This window comes from Hemicordylus capensis, chromosome 12 (assembly GCF_027244095.1).
Source record: "Hemicordylus capensis ecotype Gifberg chromosome 12, rHemCap1.1.pri, whole genome shotgun sequence".
Taxonomy (NCBI): domain Eukaryota; kingdom Metazoa; phylum Chordata; class Lepidosauria; order Squamata; family Cordylidae; genus Hemicordylus; species Hemicordylus capensis.
In genome coordinates, this window is record NC_069668.1 from 11302671 (window position 1) to 11324599 (window position 21929).

At 53.6% G+C, this 21929-nt stretch overlaps 1 protein-coding gene across 4 annotated transcripts in view; it reads right to left on the minus strand.

Annotated features, from left to right (window-relative positions):
* Positions 1-4706: 4706 nt before the first annotated feature.
* The window catches only part of SEZ6 (seizure related 6 homolog), a 124080-nt gene continuing 106857 nt past the window's right edge, over positions 4707-21929 (minus strand). For 3 of the 4 annotated variants that reach the window (XM_053275251.1, XM_053275252.1, XM_053275249.1), the window contains 15 exons: positions 19876-20012; positions 17100-17292; positions 15245-15430; positions 14969-15137; positions 14281-14447; positions 12834-13028; positions 12096-12234; positions 9900-10096; positions 8881-9075; positions 6900-7091; positions 6192-6389; positions 5938-5976; positions 5683-5803; positions 5133-5235; positions 4717-4895 (listed from right to left, as the gene is read on the minus strand). In XM_053275251.1, coding sequence (XP_053131226.1) covers positions 4863-4895; positions 5133-5235; positions 5683-5803; positions 5938-5976; positions 6192-6389; positions 6900-7091; positions 8881-9075; positions 9900-10096; positions 12096-12234; positions 12834-13028; positions 14281-14447; positions 14969-15137; positions 15245-15430; positions 17100-17292; positions 19876-20012 — 2264 coding nt within the window. In that variant the 3' untranslated portion in view covers positions 4717-4862. Of the gene's footprint in view, positions 4896-5132; positions 5236-5682; positions 5804-5937; positions 5977-6191; positions 6390-6899; positions 7092-8880; positions 9076-9899; positions 10097-12095; positions 12235-12833; positions 13029-14280; positions 14448-14968; positions 15138-15244; positions 15431-17099; positions 17293-19875; positions 20013-21929 lie in introns of all 4 variants that reach the window. The other variant, XM_053275250.1, reaches the window with a different exon arrangement.

Sequence of the window (21929 nt, forward strand, 5' to 3'; positions counted from 1 at the left end):
TTCGAGCGCGCTCTCTGCGCAGGCGCGAGTTTCCCCTCCCTTCCACCGCCTCCCCGCTCCGCGTCGCACTCGCTCCCACGCAGGCGCGCGACGCCTCGCTGCCTCTGCGCATGCCCGGCGCTGTGAGAGACGGGCTGCTTCTCTCCCTCCACCCCGCCGGTGGGTTGGGCGCCTGCGTATAAGGGGCGTGGGCTGGGTGGGCGCACGCGCATTGGGGGCCGGCTGGGGTGGGTGTGCGCGCGCATTCCTCGGTTAGGCACTAGAGAGGGGCTGGGGCAGTGGATATAGTTCTTTTGTCCGCAGTCCGGATTTCCTGGTTCTTTTTGAAGTCTCCCATCATCAGTCCTCTTTAGAGTGGTAACTGCTGATAGGAGACATCCCGCGTCTCTCTTTCCTCCTGGTATGTGGAAGCAGGCATGACTGGTCCCCTCTGCTAAGGAGGGTCCACCCTGGTTTGCATTTGGATGGGAGACCACATGCGTGAGCAGCCCTGTAGGATCTTGCCCTCAGGGGATAACGGGACCGCTTTGGGAAGAGCGCCTGCCTGCTTGCGTGCAGAAGGTTCCCAGTCCGCTCCCTGGCAGCCTCTCCAAGACAAGGCTGAGAGTCCTGCCTGCCACCTTGGCGAAGCCGCTGCCAGTCTGGGTTGGCAGTCCTGAGCTGGATGGACAGAGGGTGGTCTGATTCGGTCCTGTGTTCCTCTTAGAACCAAAGGCAGGAACTGCTGCTTTCTGACTTGGGGCTTAGAGGGAGGGAGTGGGTGCTTTCATCAGTCAATCAAAGTTTATTTTCGAGCAAAGATCAGATGCAGTGGGTGCTTTCAAGATTGCCCCGCAAACTCTTCCTGTGCTACGAAGCTGCCTAATATATCGCACGCATACCATAGATCCCGGAATTCCCAGATCAGGGCCTTACAAGGGTGAAAGGTAGTCCCGAATGGTTAATTTATTTTGAGTCTTTGTATGCCGCTTTTTGCACCCAGAGATGGCTTACAATGCATTTCTTTCTTTGGAAAATGTGTCATCTGATTATTATTTTGTATTGGCAATGGGGAGGGGGCTGAGACTCCCCCCCCCGCAGTAATGTGGTTACAGTACTTCCATTTTGCAGGGAAGGGGTTGTAGTTCCAACTATCCTGTATGGCGATCTCAGGGCTCCTTGGTAAGATATTCAGGCAGAGACTGAGGATTATTTATGTATTTATATTTTATATCCCGCTCTTCCTCCAGGGAGCCGTACTACATATTTAGGTTTCTCCTCACAATAACCCTGTGAAGTAAGTTAGGCTGAGAGAGAAGTGACTGGCCCAGAGTCACATCCAGCAAGTCTCATGGCTGAATGGGGATTTGAACTCGGGTCTCTCCCCGGTCCTAGTCCAGCACTCTAACCACTACACCACGCTGGCTCCCTGATGACAATGGTTTACTGCAGTGCTCTAACAGGGGCATAGTTATAACAGAACAAGGTGGGGCAGATATCCCTGGACCCCTGAGGGGGGAGGTGCTCTTGGGGAGGGGGTGGGGGGGAATTATTTGCACAGATGCAAGCAAAAGGTTGTGCCCCGAACCTCTCTCCTTTTTTAAAAGACTCATGCCCTGCAGGAAAGAAACAGGCAGGGAAATTGAAGAAAGTGGGGGCCCAGGGGTCAGCGCCTGATCTTCACTGGCAAAAATGCGACGCTCCTTTCTCTTGCTGGCTGTGTGGTCCCGCAGCTCAAAACAGTGCTCTGGATGCATCCCCGCAACCAGTGTTCCCTGCAACAAGGATTCCCAGACGTCGTTGATGACAACTCCCATCGCCCCTAGATTTGTTGGTCCTAGATTTCCTGGCAATCAGTTTCATGGGATGACCCCTGGTTCTAGTGTTATGTGCGAGGGAAAAGAATTTCTCTCTGTCCACTCTTTCTATTTCTCTATATCCACATGTAGTCACTCATTCAACTGCAAACCAGGGCAGACCCTGCTTAGCAAAGGAAACAATTCATGTGCAGTTCAGTTCGGATGAACTGATGATCGCATGCCCTCTGGTCCCCGTCAAGACACCACAGGCACTCGTCAGTCAAGAGAAGGCAGATGGATAGTAAGGCCTAGTGGCCAGAGGGCACCTTCCCAAAAGTTAGGTTCATGTTGTAGAAGATAGTTTTCCAGCAGTATACATTCCTCCAATGTGGCACCAGCCATCTCAGCTGGACCATCCATTCCACTCGGCCAAGTGCAGGATCTTGGAAAGATGGAGCCTCATCAGTGGTGACGACCCCCGCTTAGAAAGTAGAAGCTAAATATAAGTATTACCTCTAAAGGAACAGGATTCTGGATTTAAGACAACCTCCTGATTTCTAATATCAAAAAACTTGGTGGCGGGGAAACCTTGTCTTGGATTCAGGTAAATACAGTATATGGTGGACTCTTCTCACTGGGAAACTCCGGGGTTCTTCATAACACAGTATGGAAACCGTTTTCTTTGTATACTTGTGCACACACATGCGCACACATCAATGCATGCGCAGGCATATACCCTTTCTTGCCCATCTCAAGACACAACTTGCACCACAGAGCAAGTTCTTCTAAAACACAAGTTTATTCATGAAACAATCCAAAATGTCGGTTCCCCCCCGCCGCCCCGAATGGACCGAGCAGCTCAGAATTGGACTCTATATTACACTCTACAGATAAAAATCCTCCCGTATGGCTGAGACGGACTTGGGTTGGTGGGGCACAAGGGAGCGGAGCGGCAGCCTGCCCCAGTGGAAGCTCCACCCTGCCCTGAGCCCCCAGCTGGAGAGGCCTCTTCTCATAGAGAAGGGGGACCAGTCATCCCTTTGGCTAAGCACTGGGGAGGGGGGCACCACTGAAGCCATTTTTGCCGGGGGGGGGCATGGGGGAGGCTACAGAAAGGCGACAAGGAGCAGACCCCCCTGACGCTGGGGGTCCAAATACTGGCAGGACGTCCCAAGAAGGTGTGCTATTTCCTCATCCCTGGAAGAGAATTTGCCGCTGTCAGTATTCCCTAGAAAGCAGGGTGGACATCATCGAAATAAAAATCATAGAAATAATTCGATAGTTTTGCAAGCAGGTGCTTTGGGGTAGGGTCCAAGGTCCGCTCAGGCCTCCCCCAGAATGTCCCATCTAACGGGGATTCCCAGGTTTGGGGACTACAACTCCCAGAATCCCCAGTGGCTTTTGCTTGGTGATCCTGGGAATTGTAGTCCACAGTGCCTGGGGTGGGGGGTGGCTGTGAATTTGGAAGTATCTCCACACAATCTGGGAAGGTGGGAATGGGGAGCTTGGCCCAGCAGCCTTCACCGTGCCTTCTCAAAGCGCCTTCCCAGACAAACTTGAGGCTGACCCTTTAGGGCCGAGGTTCCCTGACGTTGCCAGACTACAACTCCCGTCATTCCCAGCCACAACGGCCAAAGGCCACTGAGAAAAAGAGCAACTTTTTAACGCCAGATATACAGCGTCAGAGCACTAAATCGCAGCAATTAGATTTGAAACAAGGCCTTGGAAATGTGAACAGCACCCTGCTGTCAGCATAGGGACTGCGGTGTCACAACATTTTGCAGGCCTGCTCAACTTAGGCTCCACCTCCAGCTGTTTTTGGACTACAACTCCCATAGTCCCCAGTCACACGAGCCAATAGGTGGGGATTATGGGAGTTGTAGGCCAACATCTTCCGGAGGGCCAAAGCTGAGCAGGCCCTGCTTCGGAGATATATCCTGACCCCGTTGCAGGGTCTAATCCGGAAGTGCCTATCTGACTGTAATTGCTCAAGACCAGAAAGGGAGGCGGAGATGAATGGAGAGATCAGTTCAACCCCTATCCTTCTAGCTTCTGCTTGCGGGTTGTTGTTGTTGTTGTTTGGTGGCGGGGGGGGGGGGGGAGTCACAATCCACAACCAGAGTCTTGAGAGAGAACAGTGAGGATTGCTCAGCTTCAGGGTTAGGGTTGTGCCAAACGGCTGTGCCCCCCTCCCCATCTGATATCCCCCCCCCAATCTAGGAGAAGGGGACAACCCACAGCAAGGAGATGGGGAGGGGGAATGCTAGAGAGGAACCCCCCACCCCTGCCCGAGACTTTTCACCAGTCTTATCAAAAGCATCTTTTTTTTTTTTTTAAACATCCTTAGAAATGTTGATGGGCAGAGTCTCATGCCCGTCCCTTGGCGTTTGGGTGCAAGTCAGCGGCAGCTCTGGCAGAGGGAGGGCTTGTGCGTGGAGTCGAGGACTGGCCCTGTGCCTCCTGGGAGATGGGGAGGGTGGCGACCCACCACCCCTGCGGAAGGGGCAGGCTGCCAGCAAACTCCGGGCAAGGGGGAAGATGTCCTCCCTTGCTGTGCGGATGCAGGAGATTCCAGAGTCGGGCCGTGGGGCAGGCTCAGGATCCACAGCGTCGTCTTCTGCCGACGGGTTGTGCACATCCCAAGCAGGAGCCGAGTGGCAGCACAGCGGGCTGTTTCTAGAAGATGCCCAGGGAACCGAGGGCAGAGAGCCGAAGCAGGCCGGGGGAGAGCAGGCCGGGCAGGCAGGCAGGCCGGCCGGCCAGGGGCTACATAGGGCACAGCGATTGCCCCCGTCCTGGTGCTCAGCCCCCAAGCGTGGGGAAGCATTGTCGGGGGGCGGGGGGGAGAGTGCGGGATGTTGGCTGACACAGGGTGCTGGGTGGTCTCCTCCGGACGGTCTGTCTTGAAAGGGTGCGGGGTGGGTTCGATATTTACAGGTCCTTGCTGCCACGGGGGCGCTCTTCCAGCCACGGAGTCAGTCGGAGGCCGGCGAGCAGGGAGGGCAGAGGGCAGCGCGGGTCGGGGAGCGGGGCCTGCCGCTCCGGCTCCCACCTCGAGGGCGGCGCCCACCCTAGATGGAGACTTCATACTCCCGGATCTCCTGGGGAGAGAAAAGTCTGCAGAGGGTTGGGCACTTGGCATTTGGGACGCCAGGAAATCCAGCTTCCCCCGCCCAGCTGCCCCCAAGGGTCTCCCCCATGCTCGTCCCAGAGACCTTCCTCGCCATCTCTCCCCTATTTCACTCCCCCCCAAAGTAGGCCACCAAGCTATGGCCCCGTCCCTGCCGCACGTAGATTTCCCTCCGGCCCCAGAATGCTTTGGGGCAGGGAGAAGGAGAGAGAGTTGGCACTTACTCCGATCTCGTAGGTGGGGTTGTCGAAAGCTGAGTCAACCGTGATGTGATCGTAGGGGTGGGAGCCCGACAGGGGCAGCTGTAGGGATGGCTTGCCTTGGTTCCTGGTGGGGAGGAGGCAGATGGGCACTCAGGACAGGGAGGCAGCCAGGGGGCCCAAGCCCCTGCCCCATTTCACACCCCTCTGCAATTCTGAGTGGCACCCAGTGGTGTCCGTTCAGCCCAGTGGCAGCCTGGGGCGGCTCTTTCAGGAAGTTGCCTCGGGCGGTAGATTATTGAGGTGGCGGCAGGATGGCAAGATACTTTCTCACCACCACCGGAGCAGCTCTTGGGGAGCTTTGATCCTTGCAAGCTCTCCTCACCGCCACCCCCCCCCCCGCAAAGTTTGCCAGGAGGACCAGGAGAGAAGAGGAGGCATCCTGCCCCCAGCCCCACTTTCAAAGCCCGGAAGGGCTTCCATTTTGAAATGAGGCTGGCATGGGGGAGAGACGGCATTTTGTCCCTGCCCCCGGGTACCGCAGCCCCTTCAGCCACCCCTGGCGGCAACTCACCTGGAGATGTAGAGGTACACGGCGCCCAGGAGGAGCCCGACAGCTGCGACTGGCAGGAAGACGGCAAAAGCCACGTTGGTGCCCTGCAGAGGGTCCGTGGCGGGCGCCACTTTTGCCACAGCTTGGGGGAGAGAGAGACATTGCACGGTGAGAGGAATAAGGTTCAGCTCACCAAGAGGCTGCTGTGCAATTGCAGAATGATGAGAGGTGGGAGGGATCCCCAGAGGTCCTACAGGGGCTGGTTCTCATTCTCACCGTCCAGATTGCGGTTGGTGTCGAACGCGTCGTAGGAGGCTGCAAGAGAAGCGAGAGGAGATGATGGGGCAGGCTTGCGAGGGGCCCCAGCCCCAGCCTCTGCCTAAGTGATGCAGCGCCAGAATCTATGCGGGCCGCGGAATGTGGCTCACGCTGGTGCCAAATGCGGGACTCCCGAGTATCCCCAGCCCCGGCTGCACCCCTAGGGGCTTTTGTACAACCCCTGGCCCAGCAGCCCCGCCCAAGAGGCTCACCAGCCTTGCAGAGCGGCGGGGAGCCATTCCACTGGGAAGGGTGGCCCGGCACGCAGCGCAGAGTGGCCTCGCCCAGCAGCAGGTAGCCGGAAGCACAGGAGAAGCGGAGTGTGGCCCCCGCCTGGTAGACCCGCCTCTCGGGGGTTTGGGTTCCATGGTCAGGGAGGCCTGGGTTGTGGCAGGGCTCGTAGACTTCCGCTGGAAGAGGCAGAAAACCGAGAAGTGGGCCAGGCTGGACTCCATGGGGCTGGCCCTTCCTCTCCCCACGCATGCCAGCCTCCCCTCATGTGACAGCAGGAGGGGCCAAACTTCCCAGGACACCCATTTAGCACAGACGGATTACCTGCCTGCATATAAATAATGATAGTAGTAAGTAGATGGGGCTTAGTGTGCTGTCAAAAATCCCCTGCTAACTGAGCAAAGAGGCCCCTTTATAAAATGGTGGTTCTCTTGTATTTAGCGGGGGAGAGCAACTGGCCCTATCCGTCCCCAGCACAGCATCCCTCCAGTGGCTGTTGCTGGGGACTGCCTTAGGTTTCTTTTTTAGGGGGGTGGGTGAGCCCATTGGGGAGCCAATCTGTCTGTCTGTCTGTCTGTCTATCTATCTATCTGTAAACCACTTTGGGAGTTTTCGTTGAAAAGCGGTATATAAACCACACGTTGCCCAACCCTTGTTCTGGCTTGACACGTCAGCGTTGTGTGGCTTACGGATGCATTTGGGGAGGCGGTCGCTCCACTTCGGGCCCCCTGCTTGTCTGTCATGGCAGCTGATAGCCCCGCTCCCAGCCAGGGCATAGCCCTTGTCGCAGACGAACTGGATGGTGGACCCAACTGGGAACTTGTTACTGGAGACCACCCGGCGGCTGTGATCCACATCTCCGGGGTCCCGACAAGTGGTAACTGTGTCGGAGGGAAATGAGAGGGCAGCATATCAGACATGCTTCACTATCTTTACTTAGTGTGTTCGTTGCTCAGTGAAATTGCTTCGTCAAGAGCTCTGTGTCTGCCTGGAGTCACTCTGGTGTGAATCCTACACAAGGGCTTGGTTCACACAACTGTTTGAATCGAGGTTTAATGTGGGTTACCAACATGAGCATGGTTGTGTGAAGCCACGCCAAGGCAGAAACCTCAGATTTATCTCAAGCCATAAACCACCTTGGTGTGGATTCACACAGTCACACGAATGTGGGTAAACCCACATTAAGCCTAGATTTGATCGGTTTTGTGAACCAGGCCAAGATCTTACAATCATATCAATTACTTTCCCCCCACCTGCCCCCAGGCAACAAATATGAAAGTATTAACTGCCAAATTCAATATTGGAGCTATAGTATATTTTTAAAAGTATATAGCATTAACAAAGTATACTTTAAAAAGATAGTATACTTAAGAAGTCAAGTATTCTTAGAAAATGTCAAGCTTGCAGTTTAAATATATATTTTTTAAAAACACCCTCAAAAGCTCTAGTTTTAGTCAAAAACCATATTTGGGAATAGTGCAACAACCAAGTTTCAAGTTAGTCAGATACCAATGTGAAAGAGACAAAATTATTTTATTGCAGGCAGATGTAAGGCTGGAGAAATGTCCCTTCAACGCCCTCCCCGCAGTTGACTTCCTCCGCTCTTACAGAGAAATCACCTTCCCCTATCATTTGAAAAAAATGCAACCTTCTTCCAAGAACTGGCAATGCAGGAAATGCAGCCTGCCAGGAGGGGGTGCTCTTGGCACAGCCAAATTTCCACAGAGCCAGTCCCAGCTTGAGCCTTTAAGAGTCTCTGCCCTAGAGATTCCCAAGCTGGTTGCATCCTGCCTGGACGCTTCCATGATTCTGTGCCCCTCAGAGAGGGGAGGCCCTTTGCAGCACTGATCCCTCCTTTCAGCCAACAGCAGGGTGGTGACGTTGCACAGGAGGTTGGGAGGGGGGATGCCCCAGATCGTTCACGAGCCACGCCCATGAATTTTGGGCATGTTACCCTCTCGGGGACGAAGGCTCGTCAGGATTTTGGGCACCATCTACCCCGCTAGAGATGGGGAATAGAGGACAGTATGGTCGCACTCCACAGCCTTCTCTGTGTTCTCAGCAGCAAGGTGGACGGACTCAATGACGACAGCAATGAATGCACCACGGAGAGACCTGAAAGGCCAGGTGGAAGACAGATCATCCTGGAGAGAGAATCTACCTCGCAAGTTTTGGGCGGTCTAGAAATATTCTAAATAAATAAATAATAAATAAAAATCTATGCAGTCGCTAAGTGTTGACACCGACTTGATGGCACTCACTCACTCACTCAGTCAATCTTTGTCATCACCTCTTTTTCATCCCTACCCCCCAAATGATTTGGGTGAAGTTGCAGCTGTGTTCGCACAGAGGAAAGGGTCTGGGTTAGGGTAACGATGAACAAATAGTTATACTCCCTCCACGGAATAATCTTCGAAGGACGTTCCTGACCATTTTCATTTCCTTTCCTCCGACCACACAAATGACATTTTATAGTGAACGGAAGCCTCGCGGTTGGCAAGGATTGGAAAATGCAGCCTGGCAGATACTCCAGCCCCGCAATATTCAGGACATGCGCTCTTTTTAAGGCTCAAATAAAACACAGTATGCCTCTGCTTTTAGCCCAGAAGACTGAGCAACCACCACCCATTCCCCCGACTTCCGACTTCCCTCCCGGCTCCTGCTGCTCACCTCGCTGGCAGGAGGGCAAGTCCCCACTCCAGGTCAGGTCCCAGTGACACATCAGCAGTTCCGTGCCCAGCAGCTCGTAGCCAGGGTAGCAGTGGTACGTCACCACCGTGCCGTGGATCAGCTCAGGGTGGGACATGGTTTTCCAGCCGTTGGGGATTTCAGGGAGCTCGGGACACGTGTCGTTTCGGGGGACCTCTGTGGGGAAAGAGGGCACTTGCTGAGCGGAGGGCAAGGAGGCGGGAAATGTGACCTCAGGTCGACCTTTCCCCCCTCACATCTCATGCGACATGCTCCTCGTTCTGACATCACAATCCTGTTGTGGGTGGGCCCGCAGTCCGCCCCTTCCAGCAGCAGCCAATGGTGAGGGTCGTGCAGGGAACCACCCAATGAAATGACACTGGGGCGCAGGGCGGGCACAGGGGGGGAGAACCCGACACAGGGCCTGCGATTTGGGGCTGCAGCCCTGAGTGCACCAGATTAGGGCAGTTCACACAATCGACATTGTGCAAGTGGCTGAGCGGGCTCTCGGTTTTCAGGCGTGTGTTAGATAAAAACCAGGACGGAGGCGGGCCCTTGCTCTCCAGTCCAGCTCCAGCTGGGTAGGATGAGGATGCCCTACCCAGCTGCTGACCGAGGCCGGTGGGGAAATTGTCCTGCAGATATGGCTACATATGAGTGCAGTCTGCTGTAAGGCACTCCCCTGGGGAATGGGCTATAGCTCAGTGGCAAAGCATCGGCTTGCATGCAGAAGGTCCCCGGCTCAATCCCTGGCAGCATCCGTAGGTAGGGTTTGAACATATCTATTTAGAGGGAGAGCCGCTGCCAGCCAGCGTAGACAGTTTTGAGCTAGATGGACCAAGGGTCTGGCTTCCTCTGCTTCTAGGTCCCCCCTTGCACTTTCAAAGCTGGCAAGGCCTGGTTTGGGAAGAGGGCTGGCCACACTGAACGCCTCGCTTCCAGCACCACCATACTTTAGGTGCTTCCAAATTATCTAGGGACACGGACATTTCCCTGCTTACCAGCAAAGTGGATGATGAAACCCTGCTGGTAGCCCAGGCCGTTGCTGCCAGGATCCGACTGGAACTGGATGGTGACGTCAGCCATGGAGGTGTACAGCTTGAACCGCTGGTGGGGGCCGGAATATTGGCCCAGGATGCGTGCCGTCAAGTCGTCCCCATCGTAGAACGTCAGCACGTCACCCTTGCCCAGGCGCAGGCTGGGGGGAAAAGTAAAGAAATACAGTCCACCCTCGCCAACCACCAGGGTTCCGTCCTGGGAAAACCTCGCGGCTGGCGAATTCGCAGTAGACGAGCCATTGACATCAAAGCCAAACGGAATCATGGTTGCGAAAGGACCACAACATATAGTTTAAAAGAGGGAGAAAATCCCTTCATATCACCAGGAGTGAGTAAGAGGAGTGAAGGGGACCCTCGAAAATGACCCCATGACCCCCCAAAATGACCCCTGACCCCTGAAAATCATGAACCCCCCCCCCAATTGGAAAAAAAAATCTTGCCAAACTGTGGATACTCAGGACATGGTTGGCAAGACTGTCACAATTTCCCGGTTGCAGATGCTCAAATCTCTGATTGGGCAACCTGCGGTTGTCGAGGGATGACTGAACTGTATTTACCTGAATTCAAGACTAGGTTTTCCCAAGCTTTTTGATATTAGGAATCAGGAGGTCGTCTTAAATTCAGGGTCCTGTTCCTTTCGAGCAAATGCAGGTATAATCTGAATTTAACCTCTACTTTTAAAGGGGGTCATCTTAAATTCAGAGTCATCTTCGATTCAGGTAAATACGGGTTTGGGACTAGGGATGACCCTCTCTTCCCCGTCCCCTTCAAAGCAAGGGCTTCCCAAACACACCTTAATTGTCACCCAATTGAAAACTGAGTCGGAGAAGAGTTCTATCCAGGTTTGGAAGCTGAGTGTGCTCCTGATTTTTGGATGTGTGCTTATAAAAAGCAAGGGAGGTGGCAGAGGAAGTGATGGTGTGCGAGGCTCCCGCTGGGTCGGAGGACTCATCCTCCTCCCTCAGTAAACAGCCAGGTACAGCTTCTGGGGTGGACGGAGCCCTCCGACCCAGCGTTAAATGTGAAGAAGTATTTTTTGATCCTTTCTGCTGGGAAATTTTGAGCTCAAGGAACAAGATTATGGGCCAGGGATCTGGATAGGTTTTCCTGTTTGAGAATTAACACTGGGAATATTACAGCCCCTCAACGTGATTCCTGTATAATTGTGTTTCTGTGCTGTAAACAAATTATAATCCTTAATAGAATTTCATTTTCTACGTTGAAATGCAGTCATTGTCAAATAAATTGTTTGCCTCCTACACTATGACCTCACCGGGTCGATTTGACTCCAATATCTGATGAGTGAAGTGAAAGCGTAGGAGTGGGGTGGGGAATCCAGGTTCGGAGAGATTTTGCAAGTGGCTGAGAGAGGTTTGCTGCAGAGATTTTGCCCAGCCAGCTGGGGTGGTTGGTGCCATCTGTGGGGACCAATGCTCATGGTGATTTTTGACAAGGTCTCTGCACCCCCTACAGATGGGAAAGAGATGACTGTGTTGCAAAACTGTTGAATTCTTTCTAGTAATCTTCTGTGTTGTGTTGTTGTCCCAGAGAGGAGCCTTTAAGCACAATGCATTTTCGTGGTGTGGCAAAAGGGTGCCCTCCTGTGGCCACTTTTGTGCACTGCAGTGAGCTGAAGCTAGGCTATATTTATGGCAAAGGACAATGCCTTTTTGTGGTCTGGCAAAAGGGTGCCCTTTTGTGGCCACTTTTGTGCACCACAGTGAGCTGACATTGGCTATATGAATGGGAAAGGACCATGCATTTCCCTGGTGTGGCAAAAGAGTGCTCTCCTGTGGCCACTTTGTGCACTGCAGTGAGGTGAGGATTTGCTGTTATGTATGGCCAAGAGCAATGCATTTGCCATACACATTTTCCCCTAATTGTTTGGGGGCTGAGATAAAGAAGGGGTAACACAGAGAAAACTGTTAAGTGCCACATTGCTTTTCCAACTCTGGGTGGTAGGGGTGGGGAAAACACTGCAAAAAATCACCATGAGCATTTGTCCCGCACAATGATACCAATGGCCAAAATGTGTGTGCCTGGTCCATGGACTAAGTTTCGTTCTAATGGATTCTGTTGTCTTGCCACAACAATTTATTTGTACACCAACTAGCACTTCAACAATGGTGCAACACTCACACTTTGATGTCCAGCATGATGCGTTTGTCCTCTTCCACATGCAGCCCCCAGATGCAGTCCTGACCCTTCCCGTAGGGCTCCGGCCAGTTAGGGGACAGCACCACGCCGACCGCATCCGTGATCTCCCCGCTGCACACCGCTGTGGACATGCACAACGGGCATCAGTGGGGCCCTTGGCTGGTGGCATTCTGTGCTGTAGTCTTTGTGGGACCCAGCACAGCAGCGCCAGGGAGGGTCAACAGAGGGAGGAGAGCCAGTCTTGTGGTTGCGAGCATGAATTGTCCCCCTTTGCTAAGCAGGGTCTGCCCTGGTTTGCATTTGTATGGGAGACTACATGTGAGCGCTGTACGAAATTCCCCTTATGGGATGGTGGCAGAGCATCTGCTTTGCACGCAGAAGATCCGAGGTTCACTCCCTGGCAGCCTTTCCAGGTAGGGCTGGGAAAGACTCCTGCCTGAATCCTCGGAGAGCTGCTGCCAGTCAGTGGAGAAAATCCTGAGCTAGCTGGACCGAGGGTCTGACTCAGCTTCCTACATTCCTCTGTTCCATCGGCCGGAATCAGAGTTCTGGACTCTGTTCCTGCTCCCCTCAGGGCAGTTCTGCTGCAACTCTCCCCCTGTGGGGGCTCACCAAAGCCCTACCCTGAGCTTTTCCCGCCCACCCTTCTTGCAAGGCCTCGTCCCCCCTGCCCTCAATTCAAGGAGCTCAGCCAGTCGGCCCCCCTGATACCACGCTCACCTCGGCAGGCTGGCTCCGTCTCGTTCCACTGGGGGTTGGTGGGGTCAACGCACTCGATGATGACAGAGCCCTGCTCCAGGGTGTATCCGGCTTCGCAGGCAAACTCCACGGTGGAGCCCACGGCATACGTGGCGTCGCTGGTGGTGAAGTTGCCATACTTGACGAACGGCTCGTAACAGTGTCCTGCTTCAAAGGCTGCAGAGAAGGGGCGTGTGTCAGTCAAATAAGCACAGGTTGATTCCCGTTTCCACTGCCCGCTGCTTCCTCCTTTGTCTCTCTTGGGCCAGATTTAGATTGTAAGCTCCTGGGAGCTGAGACTTTTCTCATTCTCAGTAGAGCACCAGGCATGCAGAGAGGCTACTCTAGAAGCACACCGTAGGGATGTGCACGACCCGGTTTGAACAATCGGCTGTTTGGCCGATTCGAAGGCGGGGGACATGCGTGTGTGCAAATATGGGAAGGCAAATATGGGAAGGGGCAGTAGAGAGGTATGTTGCCGCCCTGAAGGACCCTTGAATAATGGAGTGCCTGTAGGGGGAAAGTGGAGGGAGGGATAAATGTCCCTCCCCTGCCCTTAAAGTCCAATCCCCCCTCTTCAAGGTTCCATGCACATCCCTAGCACACAGCCTCGATTACAATATATTTATAATGTTTTAAAGATTGATGGATGGCTCTTTGGATTTGTTATACATGATTTGGGGCTTTGTTTTATTTAATTGATTGATTGATTTTATTTTATTTATATACCGCCCTTTCAAAAATGGCTCAGGGCACTTTCATGATTGTTGTGTTTTAATTTATAAACTGTCCAGAGATTTTATATGGGGGGGGTTATATAAATGTGATCAATAAGTAAATAAATACATGATAACAGCAGCAGGAAGTGGCCCTTGAAGACTGGAGAAGAGAAGACTAGGGCCGGGGGTGGTGGTGGATATGAAAGCTGTCTCCAAGTATCTGAAGGGCCGCCCCACAGAAGAAGGAGCGGAGTTGTCCTCTCTTGGTGAGTTGTCCTCTGGTCGTGCAGGCAGGACCAGAACCCAGGGGTCGGAATGACAAGGCAGCAGATTCAAGCTAGACATTGGGAAGACTTTCCTAACTGTAAGAGCTGTTAGCCAGTGGAACAGCCTGCCTCATGCAGTGGTGGGGTCTCCTTTGCTGGGGGTTTGCAAGTAGATAATGGCAGCTATCTGTCAGGGATGTGGTAGCCGTTTCTTGAACAGATCAGGGGGGTGGATTAGAAGACCCCCCAAGATCCGCCCACCAAGACTAACGTTCTATGATTCTAGAATGACACACTGAAACTCTCAACCTGCAGACCATGACGGCTTGGCCTAAAGCCTTTCCTCTCTCTCTCTCTCACACACACACAATGTGCAGGACAGGAGGTACTCTCCCGAATCACATGGGGCATGTGTCGTCCCAACAAACCCCGACCCCGACTCACCTTCGTATCGCAACGCCATGCCTGCGGCCACCCCACTGCTGTCCGTCGTGAGCTCAATGAAGAAGCCACGTGCGGTGCTGATGAGACCCTCAATTGGCAGGTATTCCACCTCATATGAATCATACACGGGAGGCGCCTCGATGTTATTCCCGTTTCGGATGATAAGCCTGCAAGGAAGAGGGGAAAAGGTTGGGGGCCTGCAGTGATGGGGCGGGGGGGGCAGCCAGGTGGGGGGGGACCCATCCCAGCAGAATGGGATCACAACTCACATGGCGGGGAGATGCCAGGAAGAGCTAGCATCTGGGCTAGGCAGGGGTGGCAAACAGAGCTTCCAGATGGCAAAAAATGTGTGACAAGAAGAACTGTCACCCAAGTGCTGAGAGTTTACTCGTCCTCCACACCCTCCAGTGAAATCTTCTGGGCTGCTCAGACAGCCAGCAGGGACCTTGTGCATCTTCTCCAGCTCCACTTGCTGGCCAGTTCCTGCTTTCAGGGGAATAACACTCCCCTTTCCATTATGACTTTCCCAGCCAATGGGGAAAAGGTGGGTTATTCCCAGAAAGCAAGAGCTGACCAGCAGGTGGCACTGCGGGAAGTGTGCAAGGCTCTTGTGGCCGGGGATGATGGGAGTTGGAGTCCAGCAACATCTGGGGAGCCAAGGTTGGAAACTCCTGCAGTTGAAGCTCACCTGTCGTCGTCCTCAGCCAATGAGACCTTCTCAAAATGGAGATGCAGCTGCTGCCCAGGAGGGGCCTCCAACAGCCAATGGCAGGTCAGGTTGTTGCTGTAGTTGGCAGGAAAGCCTGGCGACATGATCCGCCCCACTGTGGCGTTCCTGATCACCCCGCCGCAAGCGGCTGCAATGCGAAAGAGCGGTCAGGGGGGTGCGGGGGATGCCTGATATGGTCCAAAGCACCATAAGGAGCTGGATCCCTGAGCACCCCCAAATGCAGACTGGGCTTACCAACACAGGTGGGCTCCCGGGAGTTCCAGAAGGGGTGCGTGGCGTTGAGACAGGCAAGGCGGTGCTGGCCCTGGAGCTGGTAGCCGTTGGCACAAGAGAAGTAGGCACTGCCGCCAGGATGCAAGCTGGTGACAGAGACGTCCCCGTAAGCTGGGCGTGTGGGGAAGACGCAACTCAGCAGGTAGGCTGGGGAAAGGAGGATAGGATGGGCGTTGATGTCCGCAGTGAAACACCTCCTTCCTGCTCTCATCTTAGCCCCATTCACAGATTATGTTAGGAGTATAGGAAGCTGCCATCTACCGAGTCAGACCTTTGGTCCATCTCGCCAGGAGCGTAGAGAGGTTGGCCGTGGCCCCCTGGCCCCACCCCCTCTCTGTCTGACGCCAGACTCAGGGGCCGGCTAGCCACACCCCCGCATCTGACGTCAGATGTGGGGGCGTGGTCTCCCTCCCAAACAGGGCCCCGTGGCTCCATTTGGAAGGGAGACTGGCCAGCACTGTGTTGGGCAGCCTTAAAGGCAGGGAGAGCCGTTCCGGCCGCACTGCCAATGCAGGCCAATCTCCCTCCTAAATGGGACTGCGCGGTCCCATTTGGGAGGGAGATCAATTGGCCCCGCTGTTTTGGCAGCAAGACCAGGAGCGGCTCTCCCTGTCTTAAAGGAAGCATGGGTCAATTTCGATTCCAAAATAACGCCCCCTGCGTCTCTCTCGTCAGACGCGGGGGGCATGTCTGGGGCCATGCTCGCGGCCCGATTGGTGGTGGCCTGGGTTCTTGGAACCCATTTGCCCAATGGTGGCCCTGCCCCAGCATCTAGCTCAGGATTGTCTTCACAGACTGGCAGCAGCTTCTCCAAGGTTGCAGGCAGGAGTCTCTCTCAGCCCAATCTTGGAGATGCTGCCAGGAAGGGAACTTGGAACCTAAGATGCTCTTCCCAGAGCGGCTTCATCTCCTGAGGGGAATCTCTTCCAGTGCTCATACATCAAGTCTCCCATCCCTGTTTAGCTAAAGGGACAAGTCATGCTTGCTGCCACAAGACCGTCTCTTCTCCCATGTTAAAAACATGTACAATGAATGTTCAGGTGGGTGTGTCAGCAGCGGTGGGTGTGTCAGCGAGGTGGGTGTGTCAGCAGCAGCAAAGTGGGTGGGAGCCAGGTATATCAACAGCAGGCCCCCATGCTCCATGCAAATTGTGTTAATTGCTGGGGCCAATTATCTCCCCATTAAGTGTCTCTTCGGTGGGTGCATGCTGTAACCTGGCAGCTTCAGCGATTAGCTCCGGCAGCGATTAGCAAGCTCCCAATTAGCTAATTGCGCTGCAGCTGCAAGGGAGAAATCCTAGTGAGGAGGTGGCACCCGAGCCGGCTGCGTGGGCAGGCTGTGTGTGGGGTGGGGGATTTGTGGGGCGGTCTGCATCCCGTAGCCCTGGCGAAGGGCAGGATGTTCTCGGCCCGCTGGTTCGATCGGGGGGGGGGGAGAATGCGGAGTTAACAAAAGGGAAGTCCTCTTGGTTCAGGCCAGAGGGCCACCGACTCCAGAATTCTGTCCAAACAAGCAGAACATGAAAAGGATGGCCTTCACCACAGTTTGTCCCAGCGCCTCTGACATTGGAGCTATACTGCCTCTGGAAACGGAGGCTCCATCTTGCTGTTGTGGCGAGTAGCAATTGACAGACGACTCCTGCACCGGTTTAAGTGAGTGGCCGTTCCCACATCTTGTGGCAGTGAGTTCCCCGGACTAACGATGGTTTGCATGCAGTAGGTGCACAGCACATACCAGATTACCTGAATCTAAGACTAGGTTTTTTTCCTGTTCCCTTTGGGTAAGTACAGATATTTTCTCCGGCCGTGGTGCTTACCTTGGAAATGGAAGTGGAAGGTGCCAGGATTGGAAGGTGCTGGGCTCTGGAACCGAACCAGCACCTGATTTGTTGGGCCGCGGATCACCTGCCCACGCATCAGGAAGGACTCGTTGGCTAGAGCAACAGGCTCCACCCCTCCAAGCGTCTCCACAGTGACTGTCTCACCTTCCACCAGACTGATGTTCTGGACCTGTGGTGAGGGAGGGAGAAAAAGGAAGGAAGGAAGGAAGAAGGGAGGGAGGGAGGGAAGGAGAAAAAGGAATGAATGAATGAAGGAGGGAGGGAGGGAGAAAAAGGAAGGAAGAAGGGAGGGAGGAAAGAAGGAAGAAGGGAGGGAGAGAGAAAGAAAGAAGGAAAGAAAGAAAGAAGGAAGGGAGGGAGAAAGAAAGAAAGAAAAAAGAAGGAAAGAAAGAAAGAACGAAAGAAAGAAAGAGTGAGCATCAGGGTGGTATTCACATGCACAAACAAGAAGTTTGCGTGTTCTGGGTCCAGAAGCTACCCAGGGCCTTTCTGGAGGAATTAAATAAAAGGCAAAAGGTCACTGCACGGAAAAGATACATCAAGCATTCCCAGAAGCTCATGGGCTGTAGCTCAGATCCTTTGCTAAGCAGGGTCTGCCTTGGTTTGCTTTTAGGTGGGTGACTGTGTGAGCACAATAAGATATTCTTCTTAGGGGATGGGGCCGTTGCTCAGTGGTAGAATACCTGTTTTGCATGCAGAAGGTCCCAGTTCACTCCCTGGCAGCATCTCCAGGTAGGGCTGGGAAAGACCCCAGTTGAAACTCTGCAGAGCTGCTGCCAGTCAGTGCAGACAATCCTGAGCTGGGTGGAGCAAGAGTCTGACTCAGTAGAAGGCTGCACCACATGTTCATGGTGCCGGAGAGTTTCTAATTAGGACCAGGGAGACCTGGGTCTGTCCACCGCAGGTGAGAATCCATCTCCTCTAGCCCAGAAACCCTGCTCTATAACTGGCAGACATGCGGCACCAACTGTGTGGTTCCTCAGTGGGAAGGGAAGAAGGCACTCTGCATATGCTCAGAGGCGCCAGTTTATCGATCCATATGTTTCCGGGGCGGAGAGCTGGAGGGGTCTGACTCGGACACCTTGGGCAGTAGGCAGCACGCCTACCTGCCTCTTCGGAGGGGGTGCCCGATTCGGAGAGAGCGTCGGGCTCCCCACCAGCCAGCCCCGAAACCACCACATCTGCTTGTGGTGGCAGCGGCATAACTTATCTTGATAAACGAGCCACCGTTGCCGTCTCTCATTAAGGCGGTGATTGTGTATTAATTACGGTAATTAAACAGCCCTGCCTGGTGATAAATGGCCAGAGGCGGGCGCCTTCTTGCACTAATTACACCAAAGGTGGCGTATCGGCGAGGAGGAAAAGTGAGAGCACGTGCGGGTGGGGTGGGGAGCCGGGGAACCGTGGGGCAGGAGCCAGCTGGTGCGGGGACCCCCTCTCCGCGGGCCCACCAGGACAGGGCGTGATTTATGGGACGGGATGCTTGGAAGCGAGGAAAGGGTAAGTCCATGCAGCCTCTGCAGCTGGTACACAACTCACTCAGGCTACAGACGGCGGCTGTACAAATGGCAGGAAGGGACTCTAGTCAACAATATCTGGGAATCCCTTTTACAGGGCACATTCTTTCTTGCCCAGCCCACACGCGGCTTGAAAAAACGCAAGCCGACGTTTCTCAGAATACAGGTGTACAGCAGCTTCCCATGGGCTCTGATAGGGAAATCTGTCAAGGAGCCCGAGTCCTGATCGGCTCGGGAATTGCATCCTCTCGTCTTTCTCTCCTGCATTGCAAAGGACTGGAAATGAAGGTGCCCTCAGGGAGAGGCTCCAAGACCACAACCTTGTGGCCTGAGATGAAAGCCACACCAAGCTCCTATTTGACAGACGCCCTCCGGGGAATCTGCCTCTCCTCTGCGGCCTTCCTGACTAGCGATTTGTCCTCAGCGCCTGCAGCCCTCGGGAGCTCCTGGGCCAGAGGCAGTGGCCACGGAAGGCCCCGTCCTCACAACTCCGGCCTCCTCCGGCTCCTGCCTGGGCTCTGGCGAGCAACCCTTCTTCGGCGAGGTCTAATGAAGCCCCAGGGGACGGAGGGGGAAACAGGTATTGTCGAAACACTGGCCAAATGCCACGGATATCGATTTGACATTTGCTGGTGGCGTGTTCCCGAGCCGGTATGGCTGGCTTCATCCCGGAAACGAGATGTCTGGATTTGGAAGTTTGCATTCAAAGGCCGGTGTGTTCCCACTTCACCGCCAGGCTCTGGGGGCCGGCAGGGGGCTCTTCCTCTCCTCCTCCAGCCTGTAGCAGAGGGGCTTATCCAGAGCAGTGTTTCTCAGTGTTTTTGGAGTCATGGATTGGTACATGATTCATGCGCAGTTTCCTGGGCCAGCAGTTAGTAAGGGGGTCGCCCCCCCTCACCTCCACCCCCACCCCCAGGCACCCCCCAAAAAACAATTTCGGGCAGCTCATTTCCAGGCAGTCCTCAATTTTATTTATTTATTCATTCATTCAATTTTTATACTGCCCTTCCAAAATGGCCTTCTGAAATGAGCTCCAGAGAGCTTCCGGTGGCCCTTGCCAGCCCAGAATTGGGGGGTTTTTTGGTGGTGGGGGAAATGATTTTTATTAGTGATGCCTCACAGACCCAAAGCCTTGTGCACTGGCACTGGTCCACGGACCGGTGTTTGAGAAACACTGATCTATTCTAGAGCACAAAAAAGAAATCCGACCACACTCCCAGTTGCCAGTCACTCACCCGGATCTCTACGCCGTAACCGGGGTATACGGAGATGGTGTAGGCACATTCAAGGGCACCTCCCTCATAAGGGATGCCGGACGGCAGTGGGGAAGCCAGAGACCCTTCGGGGCCAGTAAGATTCCAGTTGCAAGGACCTGAGAACAAAGAAGGGGTGAGGATGTGGAGGAATTCCATACCAATCTGCTATCTCCACCAGGGCTGGCCCAAAGTTTTGCTGCTCGGGACGACCAACAATGTGATGCCTGCCTTTTTGTGTCTTCCTGCACATAAGAACCACACATTGTACATAAGACCCACACATCACAAATGCTGACTCGGAGCTGGTGCTTGTATTGTCACACGATTGTCTTTAACGCCAGATGCAGCGCCTATTTCCAGAGCCTTGGGTGGGTATCTGATTTCCAAGGCCCCCAGAAGGCTAGGATATAGCCAATGCTCTCTGTGAGAGAGATGCCCAGATGTTGTTGACTACAACTCCCATCATCCCCAGCTGCAATGGCCTTTGGTGGGGGAGGATGGGTGTTGTAGTCAACAACATCCAGGAATCCTTTTTACAGGGAATATTCTTTATTGCTCAGCCCACAAGCTGCTTGGGGAAAAAATGAAAGCCAAGTTTCTCGGCATGCTGAATTCTGCAACCAATACCACATTCTGCAACCTGCTTGGACGTCCATGGCATCCACACAGCTTGGCCTTTGAGAAAAGCTTTGCATTGTCCATTGCATCCCACCAAGGATCTTTCCATTCAGCAATAAACTGTGGGAAGTCCAAACCTTTCACACAAGTTTCAAGTGTGAATTCACTCTCTGTACAGACACTACTGCAGGCATCTGCAGGGACTTTTACTGCAAGTTTACGGGGAGGCTTTACTGCGAACTCGGTTGCCTAGTGTGGCCTTATCATCTGTATACATTCTGAGCAGGGACCTTGCACAATTTTTGCAGCAAAAATTGTGCAAGTTCCCTGCTTGGCATGTGTACAGAGGGTAAGATTGCAATAAGCAGTGGCACAGAAGCCTGCAGCAGCATGTATGAGAGCCCATGTTAGGGACTTGGTTGCTGTACAGAAAGACCAAATCATGTCCTGATGTATTTCTTCTCCCTTCCCTTGCCATCTCTAGAGCCTTGCCATCTGTCTCTGAGCAGTAACCTGTTGCTGTGACATTCTGGGCCTGCTGTAAATATTGACCAATTTGGGGGAGAAAAACAACCTTCTCTTCTAAACACTGGAGAAAAATCCATTTTCGGCGATAGCTTTAAAAAGAGGCAATTACAGTGAGGGACATGCAGTTAGTTATCTTTGGAGGGGCATGCCTTCGGTGCGGGAGCAAGGAAAGGAATGCTTGGGAAAGGTGAATCTATGACAGATCCAACCCATGGGGGCCCAATCCACTAGGAAAGTTCTTCTGCACAGCTCCTGGTCATGTCAATGGCGGTTGTGAGGGAGAACTTTCCAGTGGGTTGATCGCCATGTTAGTGTGTGTATCGTGTGGGTGGAGATCCTGGTTAGCATAAATATTTCTTGAGCTCATGAATACTGATGGCCATGATGAATTACTCAGAGTAGTCCCATTGAAATCAAAAGGACAAGTTAGTCATTGCCTGTCTTTTTAATTTCAACAGGACTACTTGGAGTAAGTTTCCTCATGGTACTGACCGGCCACTGATTTTAAACGGGAGCTCTGTCCATTCTTCTCATTTTGCAAGCGTTGCCCTCTAGACTATGCCGTTGCTTCAGTGAGTTTTCAAAAAGCCACCTAAGGGTGCCGTGGGGAAATGGCTTGACTAGCAAGCCAGAGGTTGCTGGTTTGAATCCCCGCTGGTATATTTCCTAGACTATGGGAAACACCTCTATTGGGCAGCAGCGATCTAGGAAGATGCTGAAAGGTATCATCTCACACTGCGCGGGAGGAGGCAATGGTCAACCCCTCCTGTATTCTACCAAAGAGAGCCACAGGGCTCTGTGGTTGCCAGGAGTTGACACCAACTCGACAACGGCACACTTTACCTTTTCAATGAGATTTCACTTTCATTATACTGCCCTGAAAAATG